This window comes from Gigantopelta aegis, chromosome 8 (assembly GCF_016097555.1).
Source record: "Gigantopelta aegis isolate Gae_Host chromosome 8, Gae_host_genome, whole genome shotgun sequence".
Classification (NCBI taxonomy): domain Eukaryota; kingdom Metazoa; phylum Mollusca; class Gastropoda; order Neomphalida; family Peltospiridae; genus Gigantopelta; species Gigantopelta aegis.
The window spans coordinates 53,845,978-53,866,155 of NC_054706.1; the positions used below are offsets into that span (position 1 = coordinate 53,845,978).

A 20,178-nucleotide genomic window follows, 5' to 3' on the forward strand; every position below is an offset into this window, starting at 1 on the left:
TTCACAATCCATGCCTGTAATTAATGATGATGGACAAAGTCAATTCAGACAGCTATATGGATGCAAGCCATATGTCCAGTGAGAAAGCTGCAAGTTTGTTCACAATCCATGCCTGTAATTAATGATGATGGACAAAGTCAATTCAGACAGCTATATGGATGCAAGCCATATGTCCAGTGAGAAAGCTGCAAGTTTGTTCACAATCCATGCCTGTAATTAATGATGATGGACAAAGTCAATTCAGACAGCTATATGGATGCAAGCCATATGTCCAGTGAGAAAGCTGCAAGTTTGTTCACAATCCATGCCTGTAATTAATGATGATGGACAAAGTCAATTCAGACAGCTATATGGATGCAAGCCATATGTCCAGTGAGAAAGCTGCAAGTTTGTTCACAATCCATGCCTGTAATTAATGATGATGGACAAAGTCAATTCAGACAGCTATATGGATGCAAGCCATATGTCCAGTGAGAAAGCTGCAAGTTTGTTTTAACACCACTAGAACACACTGATTTATTAATCATCGGCTATACCAAACATTTGGTAATTCTGACACAGTCTTAGAGAGAAAACATGCAACATTTTTCCATTAGTAGCAAGGGATCTTTTATATGCACCATCCACAGATAGATAGCACATACCATGGCCTTTGATATACCAGTCGTGGTACACTGGCTAGAACCGGAAATAGCCTAATGGGCCACCAACAGGAAAAATCTGCAAGATGTTTGGAGGTATGTGTGTATTGGGAAGAGGGGAAGTATCTATGAGGTAGGCCTAGTTGTAATGAGTGAAAAGACTTGAGTGGAGTCAATGCCTTTTCTGACAGGATGATGGAACTGAAAATTTTGTGAACGAGCAAATATCAACACAAGGAAAACTTTTTTACGATGGGTTGGTGCCTTGACTTTGATACCAGGCTTGGCGCTTATAAAACCTTTTTACGATGGGTTGGTGCCTTGACTTTGATACCAGGCTTGGCGCTTATAAAACTTTTTTACGATGGGTTGGTGCCGGATTTGATACCCAGTTGACTGGGTTGGTGCCTTGACTTTGATACCACGCTTATACGATGGGTTGGTGCCTTGAGGATGGGTTGGTGCCTTGACTTTGACGCTTATAAAACCTTTTTACGATGGGTTGGTGCCTTGACTTTGATACCAGGCTTGGCGCTTATAAAACTTTTTACGAGTGACTTTGATACCAGGCTTCACTTTTTAGACTCTAATAGAGTACGATGGGTTGGTGCCTGAGACACTAATGTCATGACAATGCCATACAAATTGTATGTGTGTGATGTCTTTAGAGATTGAGTATGGACTCTAAAAGTTTTATAAGCATAGGCCCAGGTTTTTGTTTTCTTTGAAAAGGACATTACTTTTGCTAGCCAATAAAACCTTATAAACTATTAAACAAGCAAATGGATAAAAAATAATAATATTAACTTACTTTTCCCTTCTGAAACTTGATTTTGTTTCGTTTTGATTCTTTAAGTACAATCTCTTTGCTGCAACCTTTGTCTCCATACAATATGATCTTGACATCAGCTTTCCCACTGGCCCCGATTCGGTTCCCAGTTCGCACGTAGATTTGGTATTCTGCCACAGGACCACTGCGTACCTCATCTTCTTCCTGCACATCAACAAGGTACAAAATTTACAGTGTACAAACCATGCATCTAATAAAATCATTATTAACAAATATGTATTACAGTTCATAATATTACATATTAATGTATATATGTATATAATAATGGTGTCTCAAATATTACAAATTTAATCTGGGAATACTAATTGTGTTTTTACCATAATGATTTTTAAATTATTATTTGTAGGAACCAAATATACTTATCTGAGATGGAGGCCATCTTTTAAAAAAAACCATGATTTATATACACTTTACAAGCTTTCATTTTCCAAAAGAATAAATAGTAAGGGACCTCCTGTTCCTTTTAAAAAAAAGATGTGGATATGAATTGCCCAAAATATAGGATTAGTGCCTTTAATAAACTCACTGCCTTATACTGCTGATAAACATCTCTATGCCTTTAATAAACTCACTGCCTTATACTGCTGATTAACATCTCTATGCCTATAGTTAACTCACTGGCTTATACTGCTGATAAACATCTCTATGCCTATAGTTAACTCACTGGCTTATACTGCTGATAAACATCTCTATGCCTACAGTTAACTCACTGGCTTATACTGGTGATAAACATCTCTATGCCTATAGTTAACTCACTGGCTTATACTGCTGATAAACCTTCCTATCTGTCTGAGTTCCGATTTCGTCGAGAGTCTGTGTCCCTCCGCCTCCAGTCACTTCGTCATGCACGTCTGTATGTGGCACGTTGATGATCGTTCGACTTCCGTACTTCGGTGACTTCGGTCTCTCCTGAAATCGGGACGGTGCTGTCCTTCCGCGGCTTTTCTGCATGGATGTCCTGGGTCGGCCGGGACTTCTGTCATCGGATGTGTAGGTGGTGTAGGATGTGTGAGTCGTTGCAGTACTCTCCGAGGGTGTCGGCGATCGAGGTCGATAATGCATATTTTTATTTCTGCCAGAAACTTGACGCCTAAAAATATATATATATAAAACACATTTTAAAAATAAGTGATTAAATTTACTCTTTTTTCCCTCTGTAAATTTGCTTTGTGGTTTTTTTTTGGTATATTATGTTTAATATAAAAGAAGAAAAAATGTAAGATGATGAATCAGGGTTCCATAACCCTGACATCAACTATGTTTTGAGGGATAATAAACAAATAAAAATAATAATAAAAAAATAATATAGGAATTTAATCAATGCTGATGGGAATACTAAATAAATTACAATTATAACTATTGTTAATACCATGATATTTTTATATGCTGAATAATATTCACAAAAATGAAAAAACAAAAAGTGGTATCAATCTACATTAACAATACCCTATTTGATGTTTTGGCAGTAAATATTAAAAATATTGTTAGTAAACATAAACATACCAAATGTGACACATATTTTATTTGTAAATTTCCAGAAAATATAATAAATATGGCCCTTTAATCTATAATGTATTGAATTTGTCTGCATACTAACACAAGGATAAAAACATTAAAAGCTGTGACAAAACATGAAGTAACAGTTCATCCTACCTTTCTTTACCAGTACTTTGAGCAAGAAAACTGTCATCATAAGCCTGAAAAGAAAAAAGATAGCTCTGTAGACATGAAGCCAACAGGTCTTAACACCCAACGTTTGAATTTGGCCAAAAAGAAAGAAAGAAAGAAAGTTCTCTTCAACAATGACCAACCAGCGTTGAAAATAAGCATCTGTCCTGACAAGTGAAAATCTGTCCTGACAAGTGAAAATGTACCCCAGTGGTTGTTATACTGGACAAATGAAAATGTTCAATGCAGTTTTATTTTGAACAATCAAAAATATTTTATAGTTGAATAAAACAAATTATTTATTTGGACAAGTGAAAATATTGGCAGACAATAGATTTTTAGATGTACTAGTGAAAAATTCTGCTTATTTCTATTACTGTCTACATGGTTACAGCTGGACAAGAATGAGGCTACAGGGCAATAATTATAATCCTGACCTCCAGCTGGTTAAAGCCCTGGGACAAGAACTTCATTTAACAATACCATCAGAAATACATCTACTGTTAAATCGGCTAAAGCAACCACCTCTTTTAAGAGTTGTTAAATACAGGATGACTGTACCTTTGGTAAGCTGAGGAAAAATTAATTTGAATCCACAGAACATATGGAGGGAAACTACAATATAGCTTAAAGGGACATTCCTGAGTTTGTTGCAAGATGTTATCGACTAACAGAAACTTATTTACGATTATAATTACATAACAAATATATTTTTCGGCATAAAATATTAGTGGCTGTATATTAAACATATTTCTGATCGTTCTGATATTTGTACCAGGTTAAATTTAATTTTATTTCCTAAAATATATATTTTTGTATGTGCAAAATTATTTGAAGACAAAATCCAGTTTGGGCTTCTTACAAATATTAAGATGACCAGAAACACATTGAATATACAGACACTGATTTTCTAAACCAGAAAATAAATTTATCTTACAATGCAGCAAACTCAGGAATGTCCCTTTAAGGTCAGGATTATGGAGCCGTATTACATACTGAATTGGCACAATTTCAGTGGAACTCATGGTAGAGTATAACTTGTTTTTCAAAACCTTAACAAATCATCTGTTCCACCCACCTCGAATGATAAACATGACAAACAGTAAGCCCTACAGTTGCTGATTTTATCTATAGTATACCTTAATTTGATCTTGTTTGACTTTGCGACCATTTATGTCCCAGGTATACTTTGCAGTAGATGGTCGCCCAGCACCCCTTGGACTCTGAAATATTCAGTAACAAAAATATGTAATTTAAGTATTTTACAGTAGTTCCCTGCACCGTTTGGACTCTGAAATATTTTATAGCAATATTCTAGCTTTCAGGGCCGTACCCTCTGGGGGCGGGGCAGGGAGGGCAGTTGCCCCATGAGAATCTCACTTTTTTTTTTACTCTAGAAAATAGCATACACATCTCGGGGTTTAGTATGTATAGTGTTTCATTGTTTATAAAAAGTAGTGCCCCACACCCCAGGATTTTTATCAGGGTATGGCCCTGGCTTTTAGCATCTAAAAGAATTAGCCTAAAACTAAAACTTTATTTTTTGCTGTTACACAACTTTATGTGAGGCATGCTCCAACTCATCTATATTTTTCTGCCAATTTTAAAAAGTTTTTTTCACTGTTTCTTAATATATTGTAATATTATGTAAATACTGTTAAAATCTTGAATATCACCCATTACATCAAATATATTCTGATTTCAAGGATGACCATGTGAATATTCATTCTGCAATGATTTTCTCAAACAACAGTTTAAAGTCACTGTTACAAAATGGTTAATTTGTACTGGATACGGTTAACCAAAATAATTTCATGTTACTCTTGCACATCCGCAGAAATAGTAAACCTACAATCCACTATAATTTTATTCAATGATGGTACAAACCTCGGCTATCTGGATTGTATGTCTAAACAAGGGATTAAAAGCTGGTAGTATTTTTGTCATTGAATACAAATCATTGTCATCAGTTGAAGGCACCCTAGTGCTGGAGCAAATTCTCAAATTCAGGCAAAAACGTTAAGAGATATTCAAACAAAATGTGCAACCGTAGACCTTTTTACCATGTCTTTACATTTGACATCATTCTATCTGCAAAATGAGTTGTAATCCACGTAAAAATGTGTAAGTGATTCAATTTGTAACCCAATATTTCTTTTTGGCAGTAATACTAATATGAATAAATGTTGTTATCCAGATTCAGGCATTTTCTTTTCATTCGGGCAAAAACCAGCCTGCCCCCATACAAAAATGGGAGCCCATACGCCTATAATTAAAGGGATACCTTTTTGCTTTCAATTTTGTGTTTCTTTGTTGCTTAAAAAAGTTACTGTTTAAAATTATTGTAGGCAGGCTAAAAATTGTCATAGATGACCATTTTGCCTATAGATGGCAAAAACATTTCAAAATTTCCATAGGTAACAAATTCTTATGGTCCAGCCCTGATGACATGTGAACCAATAAGTTACGGATTTTACTGATATTTACCTCAAAAGGCTGTGGGGCCCCTGACCGACTGCTGGCTGGTCTCTGTACATGAACATATTCCAGGGTCTCCTACAAAACACAATTAATGGTACGTACAGCAACTACAATAAAAAATAGTCAGTCTCCTACAAAACACAATTATTGGTAAATACAGTAAATAAAATAAAAATAGTCAGCATCTCCTACAAATCATAAAACTATCTGATATCGGTGTCTTCTGAACATAAAACTATCTGATATCGGTGTCTTCTGCACATAAAACTATCTGATATCGGTGTCTTCTGCACATAAAACTATCTGATATCAGTGTCTTCTGAACATAAAACTATCCGATATCAGTGTCTTCTGAACATAAAACTATCCGATATCAGTGTCTTCTGAACATAAAACTATCTGATATCAGTGTCTTCTGAACATAAAACTATCCGATATCAGTGTCTTCTGAACATAAAACTATCCGATATCAGTGTCTTCTGAACATAAAACTATCTGATATCAGTGTCTTCTGAACATAAAACTATCTGATATCAGTGTCTTCTGAACATCCGATATCAGTGTCTTCTGAACATAAAACTATCCGATATCAGTGTCTTCTGAACATAAAACTATCTGATATCAGTGTCTTCTGAACATAAAACTTTTGAACCTTTTAGGCCCATTTTGACTGTCTATTTTCCAAATTAATTTCATCATGCATGAATATATAATTATCATATACATATATAATAAAATATGTGTATTTCTTTTGTGGTTTGGTATGTTATATTTTCATTTCAAAGATTTTAATAAACGTTTCATTAAAACACATGTTTTTTTACTTTCATTTATTTTTATAGCAGGGCTGTAGCTAGCAGGGGGGCAAGGGGGCAGTTGCCCCCCCCCCAAAAAAAAACAATTCGGAAAGCATTATAGAAAGTTAAAGAAAAGGAGTTTTAGACTATTAACTACTCAGTTCCCCCCCCCCCCCCCAAACAAAAAATCCTAGCTACAGCCCTGTATAGTGATATATGTACACAGAAAACATTCTGTATGTATGCCTATATCATACCACAACTATAGGATTCATTTCATTAAAACAAAAAGTTCTAAATCTGACAAATATACAACTTGTTGATGCAATTTAAAATGGCTAACAAAAAATATTATACTGGAACCACAGATCCGTGGACTATAGATCTTTAAAAATGCATAAACGATCAAATGAATTATTCATTCGAATCCATATTCTCACCGTAGCAACGAGTAATTTTGTTGCAGCATTAACAAGTCTCTCAGCCTCCCCGCGGGAAATGTGTGTAGAAGGCACTGTGCGCAGAACAGGCCAACCCGCTTTCAGAGGTCTAAGAAAAAAAACAATAATAAACATTTGTATTCATGATTTAATCTAAAAGAAGTGTTTTATTTAACGACACACTCAGCACATTTTATTTATGGTTATATGGCGTCAGACATATGGTTAAGGACCACACAGATAATGAGAGAGGAAACCCGCTGTTGCCACTTCATGGGCTACTCTTTTCAATTAGCAGCAAGGGATATTTTATATGCACCATCCCACAGACAGGGTAGTACATACCACAGCCTTTGATAGACCAGGTGTGGTGCATTGGCTGAAACAAGAAATAGCTCAATGGACCCACCGATGGAGATTGATCCCAGAACGACTGTGCATTGAGCGAGCTCTGTACCACTGGGCTACGTCCCACCCCCTTGGTTTAATCTAATCCCATTTGAAATTCTATATTTTATATTCATACTGATATACTTTTGTCTTTATGACGTAACTAATACAGTCCTAGTGAAAATGTGCAAAATAATAACTAACATATTAAATTGATCTATTAATTACTGCCTTAAAAACCATCTCTTGGTATATGTCAGAGTTCAAATCATATTTTGAAAAGGGATTATTATAAAATACAATTCACAGATTTTCAAGAACATTTTCACAAATCCATTACAATTATGAAATTGAAATAAACATGAACATCCCTTAACTTTACATGGTGACAAAACCCATTTAGTAGGGGTGCATAAATGGAAAATATTTCACTAGCCCTCTAAACCAGAACCAACTAAAATGTACTAGCCCGCCAGTATTTCTACTCGTCCGCCAGCCCATAGAACAATATATTATTGTTTAACAATATTATAATATACACTTCAAATGATAGATATAAATTTGACAAAAACATTATTAATAACACTTGGTTGGCCAGGTGATCAATATCACATGACAAACAAAATAAAAAAGACCCACCCCCACCTCTTGATTAACAAAACCCAGATCGTTCATCGTACTAGTCATTGTATTGTTTAATTCGTTCGTCAGAATGTTTACTCACATTTGGCAAGTGGGTGAGTACTTTCTGCACCATGTATATATCATAACACAATGAGTGATTATAGACATACATAATTCCATACCAATGAAGATGACAGCATTTTGCAGAAAAGACAAACAATGGCGGAGTGACAATGCCGACAAACTGATTAATCTGCCAGTAATCTTATGAAGGATTTTCTTAATAAAATACATGTATGTAAAAAAAGACTTATATAAAACGAGTATACAGTTAAATCCCGTTGGCTCAAACCCCGTCGGTGCTCGAGAAAGTGTTCGACCCATCGGGTAGTTCGACCGAACCATTCGGTCAACATCGGACATTTCCATAACATCATTTAGAAAGTTGAATTAGATACAAATTGTGTAATACACGTAAATGCACTGAAATCAAATAAATAAATGGCAAATTCTTAATCTGTATTTACATGAATTTATTACTGAACAATTTTAATATTTCAACAATAAAAAACGCAGTACTGTCCACTTTTCAGAAATGTAGTCGTTTTCAAAGTAACGCTTTATGCTGAGGCCCGTTTGTGCACTAATTGTTTGATTGGTATCATGGTTCATCTAACAGTTGCGGTAACACTAGCTGTACTTGAAAGATCATTACCGATAGTCGTTAAGAAACAACATGACAAGTGTGGTGACAAAAGGACTGCATAGCTAGTGTTGCAATTCCCCGATTCATCTATGTCTGCGTCGTGAAATAAAACATTTTTCTTTCTTTCTTTCTATAGTTCATTCCGCCTAAATAATTAATCCAAAGGTTATAATAACCAACTGCGCAAGCGCAGTAATTGTTAGTCCTGTTTGGCGGTTTGCCATAAGGCCAAATAAAAAAAAGAGTTGGTGATCGTCCCCGCCCGTACCTGAAAAATGCACCCGCCCCTGAAATTATTTTATTTTTTAGTTTGTTAAAAACTGTTTAAAATGCGTTGAGATAGCAGCAATTCAACTTTCGTAAGCACCGTAACGGGTTAAACCATCACCAGGTCCATCTGGCGGCCAGTGAAGGAACTATATAACATCCAGGCGCATGCGCTGTTGACTGCTACTCCTGGTCTCCAGGGTTTTATAAGGGTTTTTTTACAGAAAAAACAACAACCCCCCCCCCCCCCGATTTGTGTGATCAAAAGGACGACCACCAACTCTTTTATTTTTTATTTGGCCTAATTGATATTTGATGGATCACCAGTTCGAGGGAAATATAGCTATTAACATAGATGGGACCGACAATTTAGTTCGAGCGAAGGCTTATAGTCGACCCTGGACGTGTTCGACCCTTTAGCAGTTAATATAAGGGTTTACCGAACAAAAAACTTGGGACTTTGTTTTTGGTTCGAGCGTTGCGGTGTGATCGACCCTTCCGAGGTCTCTCCAACAAGATTCTACTGTTTCTATAAAGTCTTTAAAGTTTATCAACAGATGAGTCTAAACAGTTATAATGGGTACAGATTTTAAAAGCAATCCTTACTTCTTTTTCTTTGTTTTCAGAGGCACTCCAAAGCCAGTGAGTTCTGGACGTGTAATGCGACCTTTAGGTGGGCCATAAATGTAATAGCACTCTGGTAAGGAACTCTGAAAACAGAAACATCAAAAGTTTGCTTTGCTTAATAATACCACTAGTGCATATTGATTTATAAGTCAACGGCTACTGGATGTCAAATATTATGATAATTCTGATAATTCTGATATAATCTTAAAGGAAACCTGCTACATTCTGTTCATCCCAAACAAGACATCTTTTATATTCACTTTTCCAGACAGGATAGCACATACCACAGCTTTGATGTACCAGTCGAGACAGGAAAAAACTAATCATGTACTGGATTAATGTACCTGCCAGTCTTAAACCAAAAAAGTTAACCATTTACCAAGAATATAAAAATACTCAAGAATATTTATTCTATGTCTAAACACTAACAATAGACCTATAACGTTCAAACTGAACACATAATCAGGACCAAGTATTTCAGTCACAATGGAATTGTGGACAGAATCTTTTATAACCAGAACATACAAATGTGCATGTATCATAATTTACACCGAACACATTTATTGTGATAATAAATTGGTCTAGAAACCTGCATTGTTTTATAAACAGGACAGCAGATACCATGACCTTTGATAAACCTGTCATAGAGAACTGGTTGGGAATGGAAAAACAGGTTGACCAAGAGTGGACAATCCTACGTACTACTGGGCCCGGTAATATAAAGCACTCGTAACACTTAATTTACATCAATAATGTGTGGCATACGTCTGGTGTAAGTGTTACGAGTGCTTTGTGTTACCGGGCCCTGTACCTCAGGTGAACACTCTGTAAACGTAGCTACATCATACCCTTGTTTATGTGCAGAAAATGATAGTAAACACTACAGAACTATTTTATACATGGAGCAAACAAGACACTTAGTAGTAGTACTTTTGAAACAATAAGTAGATTACATTTTATTTACCACTGAAATATAATAAGACATTTACTACCCACTTACACTGACCCTGCATGGTTAAGATTTTAAACACAAGTCAATGCTGAAGTTAGCTGTAGTAACATTATTTACAAGATCATCATCCAGTCATAATTTTTACGTTTCAATTATTCTATAAACATGAAGTGGTCTTCTGATGAATAAATAAGTACACTGCTGTACATAAGTGGTGATAAACCCATAACAACCAGGAGTATTTCTATTAATAGATAATATTCTCATCTTGAACTTGTCTGTCCCTTTGCACTAAGTCTTTAATTTGATTCTAAAAATGCGTGAGATTATTTCGACAGGATGGCCTCGTGTCAGTTTATGAGAATAACAGTAGCTTAGTGATAGAGTACTCACTTGAGATGTGATCATTTGACCTTGGTTGACCCTTTGTGTTTTTTCCTTTAGTAGGCCTACCCTTCTGATGATATGGGTTTATAGGTGTGACATGCAAATTTCATATGCACCACCAGTTGCATATTAGTTTCTAAATGACATTATTTCAGTAAGAGACGTCATTTCAGAAAGACATGTCATCTTCCCAGGTGTAATACCCGTCTTAGCTCTGTGCATTCCCATGTCTTGATAAGTTATGTTGAAAATAATTGTCAATAAACAGACTACCATACTCATTCCCAAGTTTTTATTCAGTGCAATATATACAGTCTTTCAAGGGAGCTCATTTAGTATTGTCTGTTTCCCAGTCAGTTTCTCATAATTGGTACCCTAAAGAACATGACCTGTTCTATAGGAATTATAAAGTGCACAAAATAATCCCTCAATGCAATTTGGTGGATGTCGCAGCACTGTAGTCTATGCGATCTGTCAGTGCAATTTGGTGGGTGTTGCTGCACTGTAGCCTATGTGATCCCTCAATGCAATTTGGTGGATGTAGCGGCAGTGTGTTCTCTCGGTGCTATTAGGTGGGTGAAGCAGCACTGTAGCCTATGTGATTTCTCTGTGCTATTAGGTGGGTGTAGTGATACTGTAGCCTATGTGATCTCTCGGTGCTATTAGGTGGATGTAGTGACACTGTAGCCTATGTGATCTCTCGGTGCTATTAGGTGGGTGTAGCAGCACTGTAGCCTATGTGATCTCTCAGTGCTATTAGGTGGGTGTAGCGGCACTGTAGCCTATGTGATCTCTCGGTGCCATTAGGTGGATGTAGTGAAACTGTAGCCTATGAAAATCAAATTATAGGCGGCCATTAGGTTAACATAAAAGCACTGTAGCCTATGTGTTTATTGGAAGTTCGATGATGGCACAATTGATTCGATAGCCGGTGAAAAATCGTCGGGTATAGGCGGCTATTAATGACAAAAAGTCAACTATTAGGTTTATTGGAAGTGGCACTGTAGCCTATGTGATTGATTGCTATTAGGTGGGTGTAGCAGTCACTGCCGGCCTATTGTGATCTCTGGGTGCTATTAGGTGGGTGTAGTGGCACTGTAGCCTATGTGATCTCTCGTTGCTATTAGGTGGGTGTAGCAGCACTGTAGCCTATGTGATCTCTCGGTGCTATTAGGTGGGTGTAGCGACACTGTAGCCTATGCGATCTCTCGGTGCTATTAGGTGGGTGTAGCGGCACTGTAGCCTATGCGATCTCTCGGTGCTATTAGGTGGGTGTAGCGGCACTGTAGCCTATGTGATCTCTCGGTGCTATTAGGTGGGTGTAGCGGCACTGTAGCCTATGTGATCTCTCAGTGTTATTAGGTGGGTGTAGCCTATGTGTTAGTAGTGGGTTTCATCTCTTACACTCAGACCAATCATCAAAGTAACAAGATATTAGACACTAAATACATGTAATTTAAATGAGTTGTGGTGTCCTTAAACAAATGAATAATTCATTTCCGAAATGTGATACACCTGTTAGCAATGTGGTTTTTTCTTTAACGAAACCACTAGAGCACATCGATCTATTAATCATTGGCTATTGGATGTCAAACATTTGGTAATTTTGACATTTAGTCTTAGAGAGAAAATCTGCTACCGTTTTTTCATTAATAGCAAGGGATCTTTTATGTGCACCATTCGAAAGACAGGATAGCACATACCACAGCCTTTGATATACCAGTCATGGTGCACTGGCTGGAACGAGAAATAGCCCAATGGGCCCACCAACAGGGATCGACCCCAGACCGACCACGCATCAAGCGAGCTCTTTACCACTGGGCTAGTAACGTCCAGCAATGAAGGTATCCTGATGTTAATACAACTCGGCAATAAGACAACAGAGTTTCTGTGAAATCCATTCTGTGCTCATTAAAGGGACATACCCTAGTTTTTAAGCACTAAGGCATATATTTTACTATTATAGCTGATTTTTGATAACTGAAATCATACTTTACTTAGATTTCATGGTTAAGATTATCAATTTCCGTACATTCGAAGTGTTTTTGGTCTTCCTGGTGTTTTTAATATCACAAAATGCATTTATCATATTTTTTTAAAAACGCATGTGCGTCTGAGAAGTAACAGTTATGGAGTCGAGTTTTAGTCTATTTTTAGAGGGTATTTAACCATTTCAATGTCACAGACTCGTATTTAACTCAATTGTACCTTTATCCCAATGTGTTACAGGTTTGTAGATTAAAGAAACTTAGTGTTAAGTTTCACTGGTTGAAACTAGGGTCTGTCCCTTTAAGCAGAATCTTTAAACATACATGTAGTGTTGAAGAAGTAAAATCACATTTCTTCTCAAAATGATGTAAATGGATATACTGTGTTTTGGAAATGAACTCTTCAAATATTCCTTTGATGATTATCCAGCTGTATATTAGAGATAAAATTTTTGTAAACAGTGATCTCCAAATGAATGGGCATCGAGTTAAACAATAACAACTTATCTACAAATGACACAAATATAGACCATTACACTAACGTGCCATATGAAATATATGGAAGGAGTTTGGGAACTGGTTAATTTTCCACAAATAAAAGTGAAGAGAATAACACAATTTCCAAATGAGCTCCATAAATATTTTATGGCACTCATGTGAGTGTACTAATTTATTTATTATACACAAAATTATAATTTACCAAGAAACATTAAGTGTGTTCATACTTCCTATACCATCAATATTGATTACATTTAATGAGCCCAGACATTATTTTGAAGTACCAACATAATATCATGCATAGTAAATTATTATTAGATAGTACAGTGAACCAAACCCTCAGTACACTGCAATTCCCTCAAACATTTTTCTCTGTGCTTTGCTTTTTTAAATATCAGTACAGAACCTCTTTAAACTGGATACCCCTTAAAACTGAAAATAAATTATACTTTGTCCCATGGGTGTCTGGTTTAGAGGGGATTCACAGCACTTTGATCCCTTAATTTTGTCATAAACATAAACCAAATCCAATATCAATGTTGTTGCATTTCTTAACTCTTTTTTTTAAATTTTAATATTTTTGTTCGTAATCATACTGTAATAAAATAATACAATAGATATTTTAGAGAAAAAGATCCAACAGTTAAAAAAACCTAAAAACCTAAATAACATTTGTATATAAAATTATCAATACTAGGCAATAAAAAAAAGTTAAATGGTAAGACTTGAAATTGACAAAGAAGAAATGCCAATTGACATCCAAAACACACAATATGCTTTCAACAACCAACCTCACAAGCAGCCTTTCATCCCAATATTTTTTTAACCTTGTAAGGGTCGAGGTTTTTTTTTTAACTGTCATTTTAGTCCAATGTGTGGCTTTAAACACAGGTTTCAGTATATATTACTTAATTAAGAAATGAACCCATACAAACCAAGTGTTTTCCTTCGACAGCTCTTAGTCATACTCATTTATCAAAGAAATATATGAAAATACACTGTTTGAGCACACCAAACATGACAACACAGAAAACACCAATTTAAATCATGCCACACACACACATACATGTGTTGTAAACTGAGGTGCCAGTCTGATCTAACTGTGATAACTACATTTACATGGCCATGCAGCTGCTAAACGAAGCCTAGTTAGTTTAATTTGCTTGCCAAACACTTTACACTTCTACTATTTTTATAGGGCTACAACAAAGAGCAGTGTGAGTAGCAGAGACTTTGTGTATTGACATCTTAAGATGTATTTATCATTTAATATATACATGTAGTCACAAAATATTTACACTGCCATTGCAAATAGCTCATTTGTTCATGTATAACACAAACCTAGCCAGCCACCTATCTACATGTATATCAGATAGTAATGACTGCAATGTGTAGTATATATATATATATATATATATATATATATATATATATATATATATACACAGTATATAATTGTAATTTTTCAAATTTCTAATTTAATAGTTTAAATTTTTTTTGGTAATAAAAACAAAGCTTGAAGCATTTCACATCTACATCATATATTACAAAGGAGAAAAACAATTCTGATCATTGCATGTATATGTCATAAACACCAAAACTTATCTGTCAGAATTTGTCTTTGTCAGCATTGATGTATTTCAAACACTGAACAGAACTGCTATGCTAGTAACCACCAAGAAAATGAATATGACAATATAAAATGACCACTATAGCATGCTGTGACAAATATATGTTAAAAAAAAATATGTGAAAGGAAATTCAATAACTGCAATAAATTTGAATAATTCAGTCAAGTAAATTACACAAATTTGTGTAATCTGTCAAGTTTGAGGATTTAACAGAGAACATACAGATGTCAAGGTTTTTTTTTAAGGGGAGTGGGGTAGGGCATAGTAAGTGTCCTCTTCAGTTTATCAGTTCACAAATAACACAAATTAGAATACCAAAGCAAATTGGAGAGACACCAAAGCAAAAGTAGTTGTAAGCTTGTTTGGTTAATAAAAATCAAGATACAAAACTTTCAAATTGTTTTGTCAAACTGTCAATTCTTTCACATTTTATAAAAAAAATAATCATAATTAAGGATACATCTACAAAATGGCTTTTTTCTAGACATCAATAACATCTGATTTTCGGGGTACAATGACAAGAAAAGCAACTATGGCACTTGGCAATTGGTGACGTGCTAAATTTCTAACCCTCAATTTGTCATTGCAATTAATTAATTAGAAAGAGAGTAATCTGTATGTGAATGAAATGATCATTTGCAGATCATTTTTCAGCCCGAAAATAAAACAAAACTTTTGACTATTGTGTGACATAAAACACTGGTGAACTGTTATATAGCACTGCAACTATTTACAGCGTTATTTATGTGGGTACTACTGCGTGCAAAAAAATACAACAACAAAATTAATTCAACCCAAATCACAGAAGATGGACTAATTCACCTCCGTGTAGTAAATTACTCAATATTAGCTTATTTTAACTACATTCAAAATCAAAACATAATGTATTATTTTACTGACTACTAGTGGTAGCTTATTTTGTCATTAAAAATCACCACTTAATGTATATTGTATTATTTTGCTGAATATTAGCTTATTTTGACAACATTCAAAATTCCCAACGTAATGTATTATTTTGCTGAACATCAGCTTATTTTGCCATCATTCAAAATCACAATGTAAAGTATTTTTTACTGAATACTACATGTAGTATTAGCTTATTTTGACAACATTCAAAATCACAACTTAATGTATTATTTTGCTGAATATTAGCTTATTCTGACATTCAAAAGCACAATGTAACATATTATTATGCTTAATATTAGTTTACCGTATTTTGACAACATTCAAAATCACAACTGGTGCAGCAGAAACACCTTCTGAAATGCTTCACATCTCTGGCATAGCTTTTTTGCTTCTTTATATTTTCATTCATAATCATATAATTATCCAATTAAAGTTTAGGCATGCTGTCCTGGACAAACACCTCAGTTATCTCGGTGGTTTTGTCAGACAGGAGTTATTAGTGGTTTGTTAGCAAGAAGGTTGTCTAGTGGCCTTACACCCAGGCATCAAAATTAGTCAAGAATGGCCGTTTAGGCCACCTGATGTCAAGAAAGTCAAGAACGTTAGTTCGTTCTCCACAAAATGAGGACAAGACATAGCTCAGTGATAAAGCATCCACCTGATATGTGGTCAGTCTAGGATCGATCTCCATTGGTGGGCCCATTAGGCTATTTTTTGTTCTAGCCAGTGCACCCCAACTGGTATATCAAAGGCTGTGGTATGTATTATCCTGTCTGTGGGATGGTGCATATAAAAGATACATTGCTACTAATGGAGTGGCGACAGTGGGTTTCCTCTCTCATTATCTACTAATGGAAAAATGTAGTGGTTTTTCCCTCTAAGACTGTCAAAATTACCAAATGTTTGACATTCAGTAGCCAATGATTAATAAATCAATGTGCTCTAGTGGTGTCATTAGACAAAACTTTTTCTCCACAAAATATTTTGAACAAAAACACACCATCTAAATTTTGATCAATTGTGTGTTGCTTAAAAATAACTTACACTCTCTAATATCATCATGTTTCTGAATGAATGATAATGGGAATTGAAAAGTTGTCCATGCAACTTCTAAGGGGTGGGATGTAGCTCAGTGGTACAGCGCTCGCTTGCTGTGTGGTCGGTCTGGGATCGATCCCCGCCGGTGGCATAATGCTTATTTCAATGTCTGCTTTACACCTGTGCAATGAGCCATGAACATTAACTCTCGTATGGAGCCAGTATCGGAAAGTGAAGTCAGAACCTACCAGACTAAACATCAACAGCTAAAAACACCATACCACTGAGGCTGAAATGTCGCAGTACATTCAAATAACTTTCATCCAAAATTGAAAGCAGTATAAAAATACACTAATATTTCATAACAAAATTTCAGCAACCATGTACCAATGCAATGAATGATATTGGGCAATTCCGTGGTATTCGTTTTGTTGCAGATGGGACATTCAGAGACCCCTGATATTTTTACTGGAATTTATGGTACAAAATTTCTATTAGACATACATATATGGTACATTATGGGTACTGCACTCAGTATCATATCTCTGATGTATTAATTAATGACTTTCATGAACAAAAATAAGTAATAAATTAAAAAAAAAAAAAAAAAAAATCAGAAAAAAATTGCAACAGTATTAACAATTTAATGTTCTGCAAAAGAACAGACCACCAGCTGTGATGTGGGTTGAAAGGTTTTGCACATTTAACTACCTTAAAATTTAATGGACTTTTAGAACTACATTTAGAAGAGCTTCTGGATTTTTTACACCTTGGTTTTTCTTCTAACACTGGCGGGAGCTCAGGCGCAGTCAGCTGTACAATGTCAACACGACAATGGTGTTATTATATAATAATGAATGATATATTAGTAATAAATAAAGACATGCACACGATATAACTTACCTGGTAATGTATTATATACCAGAAAAACAAAAACTCATCACAGCTATATGTACATGTATAATCAACTGTTAGAAAGTACAGTACTTTACACATGGTGCTACCAGTATATAAACTACAGTACTTTACACATAGTGCTACCAGTATGTAAAACATGAAACTACAGTACTTTACACATGGTGCTACCAGTATATAAACTACAGTACTTTACACATGGTGCTACCAGTATGTGAACTACAGCACTTTACACATGGTGCTACCAGTATGTAAACTACAGCACTTTACACATGGTGCTACCAGTATGTAAACTACAGCACTTTACACATGGTGCTACCAGTATGTAAAACATGAAACTACAGTACTTTACACATGGTGCTACCAGTATATAAACTACAGTACTTTACACATGGTGCTACCAGTATGTAAACTACAGCACTTTACACATGGTGCTACCAGTATGTAAACTACAGCACTTTACACATGGTGCTACCAGTATGATAAAATGTTATGAAACTACAGCACTTTACACATGGTGCTACCAGTATGCATAAAATGTTATGAAACTACAGCACTTTACACATGGTGCTACCAGTATGCATAAACTGTTCTGAAACTACAGCACTTTACACATGGTGCTACCAGTATGCATAAACTGTTCTGAAACTACAGCACTTTACACATGGTGCGACCAGTATGCATAAAATGTTATGAAACTACAGTACTTTACACATGGTGCTACCAGTATATAAAACATGAAACTACAGTACTTTACATATGGTGCTAACAGTATGTAAACTATAGTACCTTACACATGGTGCTACCAGTATATAAAACAGGAAACTATAGTACTTTACACATGGAGCTTATAAAACTTTTAGAGTCTAGACTCGAGACTCATCTGAGACAGTAATGTCATGACAATGCCATACAAATTGCATTTGAGATTGAGTCTGCACATGGACTCTAAAAGTTTTATAAGCACAGGTCATACATAGTGCACTATGCATATAATTGTAATAAACAACAAACTAAAATGGAAATGCTACATTTTAACAGACACATATGATTAGGCATAAAAACAAACAAGCTGAATAGACTAAAATTAATATTCCTTGGGGGAAAAAACCCCAACTTAATATACATATATTACAAATTAATCTAGGGATCATGCTTTCATTTGCATATGAACAGACGGGAATGAAAAAATATAACAACCAATATTTGAAAAATCAATCAACATACCAGAAAGTGATGCTTGGCCATGTTCTTTTCCAGTTTATGTTTGACATATCGTTCCCGTGGTGCTGCCGACATTGGTCTCTAGAAAAGCATACGTGTATGAGATATATTAATTGCAGAAGAGTCCATAAACACTGATCGTATGTCTGCAGATGATATAATAGTGACGGGAATTGGTTGGAATTTCATCATCGATCAGCAGTTATAATTGATTGGCACTAAACATGTGATAGCGATAGTTGTAGTCAAGTGTGAAGTCGTTTTACAAGTCAGTGGTGTTATTATAGGCTTAAATTGGATTGGTCAAGGTTAGTTTTATGGCAACACTTTTTATGCTTCGAAACTTAGGATTTTCTAGGAGAAATGTCCTCTTGCATGGGCAGGTGAAACAAGAGACCTGATCAAATACCAGGAGTCTCCTGTGGAAGCTGGGAAGGTTAACAAATTTAGTAATTAATCATCACATTATTATAAATCAAGACAAAAGGACTGTTTAACAAAACACACTTTACAAACTGATTAATCATTTTGCTTGAAATACATATATTTACAGATTCCCCCAATATGAAAAAATCAGTTACATATGTATATACACATGTATAATTCTAATATTCTCTTTATAAATTTTTTTATTCCTAATACATGTATAAGATATTGACGTCACCGAAACATACAAGAGTAATGATCTCTTTATCATATAATTTCAAGCTTAATTAACATGTTTTTGTAAACTATATTCGCAACTTTAATTCCAGTCAGCCATTACTCTACATGTATATTTAAATGTCGTAAGAATATGTAAAGCAGCAGTGTGTTTTTTAATGAAAATAATGTTAAACTTGAATGACATCATTTGGGATATCCTTACATAAAAATAAACTAGTGCTTAACATTTTTGTTTTCTTAATGCTGGACACCTTTCTGTGTAAAGTTGCTATTAAAAAGTGTTTGTTTGATGACTATGAATGCATATGTCAGTTATGGAGTGTCACTGTAGTACATTTGTTTAAATGCCAAATGTCAATAAATGTAGTGCCATGACCTCTATTAATTTACATCTAATTTGCAAAATTGTCAAATTCCGAAAGTATGTGATCTGAAAACTATCATTTACTTTGATTACACTGGATATACTAAATATTATATGG

At 35.1% G+C, this 20,178-nt stretch overlaps 1 protein-coding gene across 2 annotated transcripts in view; it reads right to left on the reverse strand.

Moving 5' to 3' along the window:
* LOC121379401 overlaps positions 1-20,178 on the reverse strand; it is a 46,217-nt gene that overhangs the window by 12,862 nt on the left and 13,177 nt on the right. The window contains exons 3-11 of one of the 2 annotated variants that reach the window (XM_041508001.1): positions 19,034-19,111; positions 17,603-17,704; positions 9,471-9,574; positions 6,878-6,986; positions 5,647-5,715; positions 4,299-4,382; positions 3,145-3,188; positions 2,248-2,581; positions 1,453-1,635 (exon numbers count right to left, since the gene is read on the reverse strand). In XM_041508001.1, coding sequence (XP_041363935.1) covers positions 1,453-1,635; positions 2,248-2,581; positions 3,145-3,188; positions 4,299-4,382; positions 5,647-5,715; positions 6,878-6,986; positions 9,471-9,574; positions 17,603-17,704; positions 19,034-19,111 — 1,107 coding nt within the window. The remainder of the gene's footprint in view (positions 1-1,452; positions 1,636-2,247; positions 2,582-3,144; positions 3,189-4,298; positions 4,383-5,646; positions 5,716-6,877; positions 6,987-9,470; positions 9,575-17,602; positions 17,705-19,033; positions 19,112-20,178) is intronic. The other variant, XM_041508002.1, reaches the window with a different exon arrangement.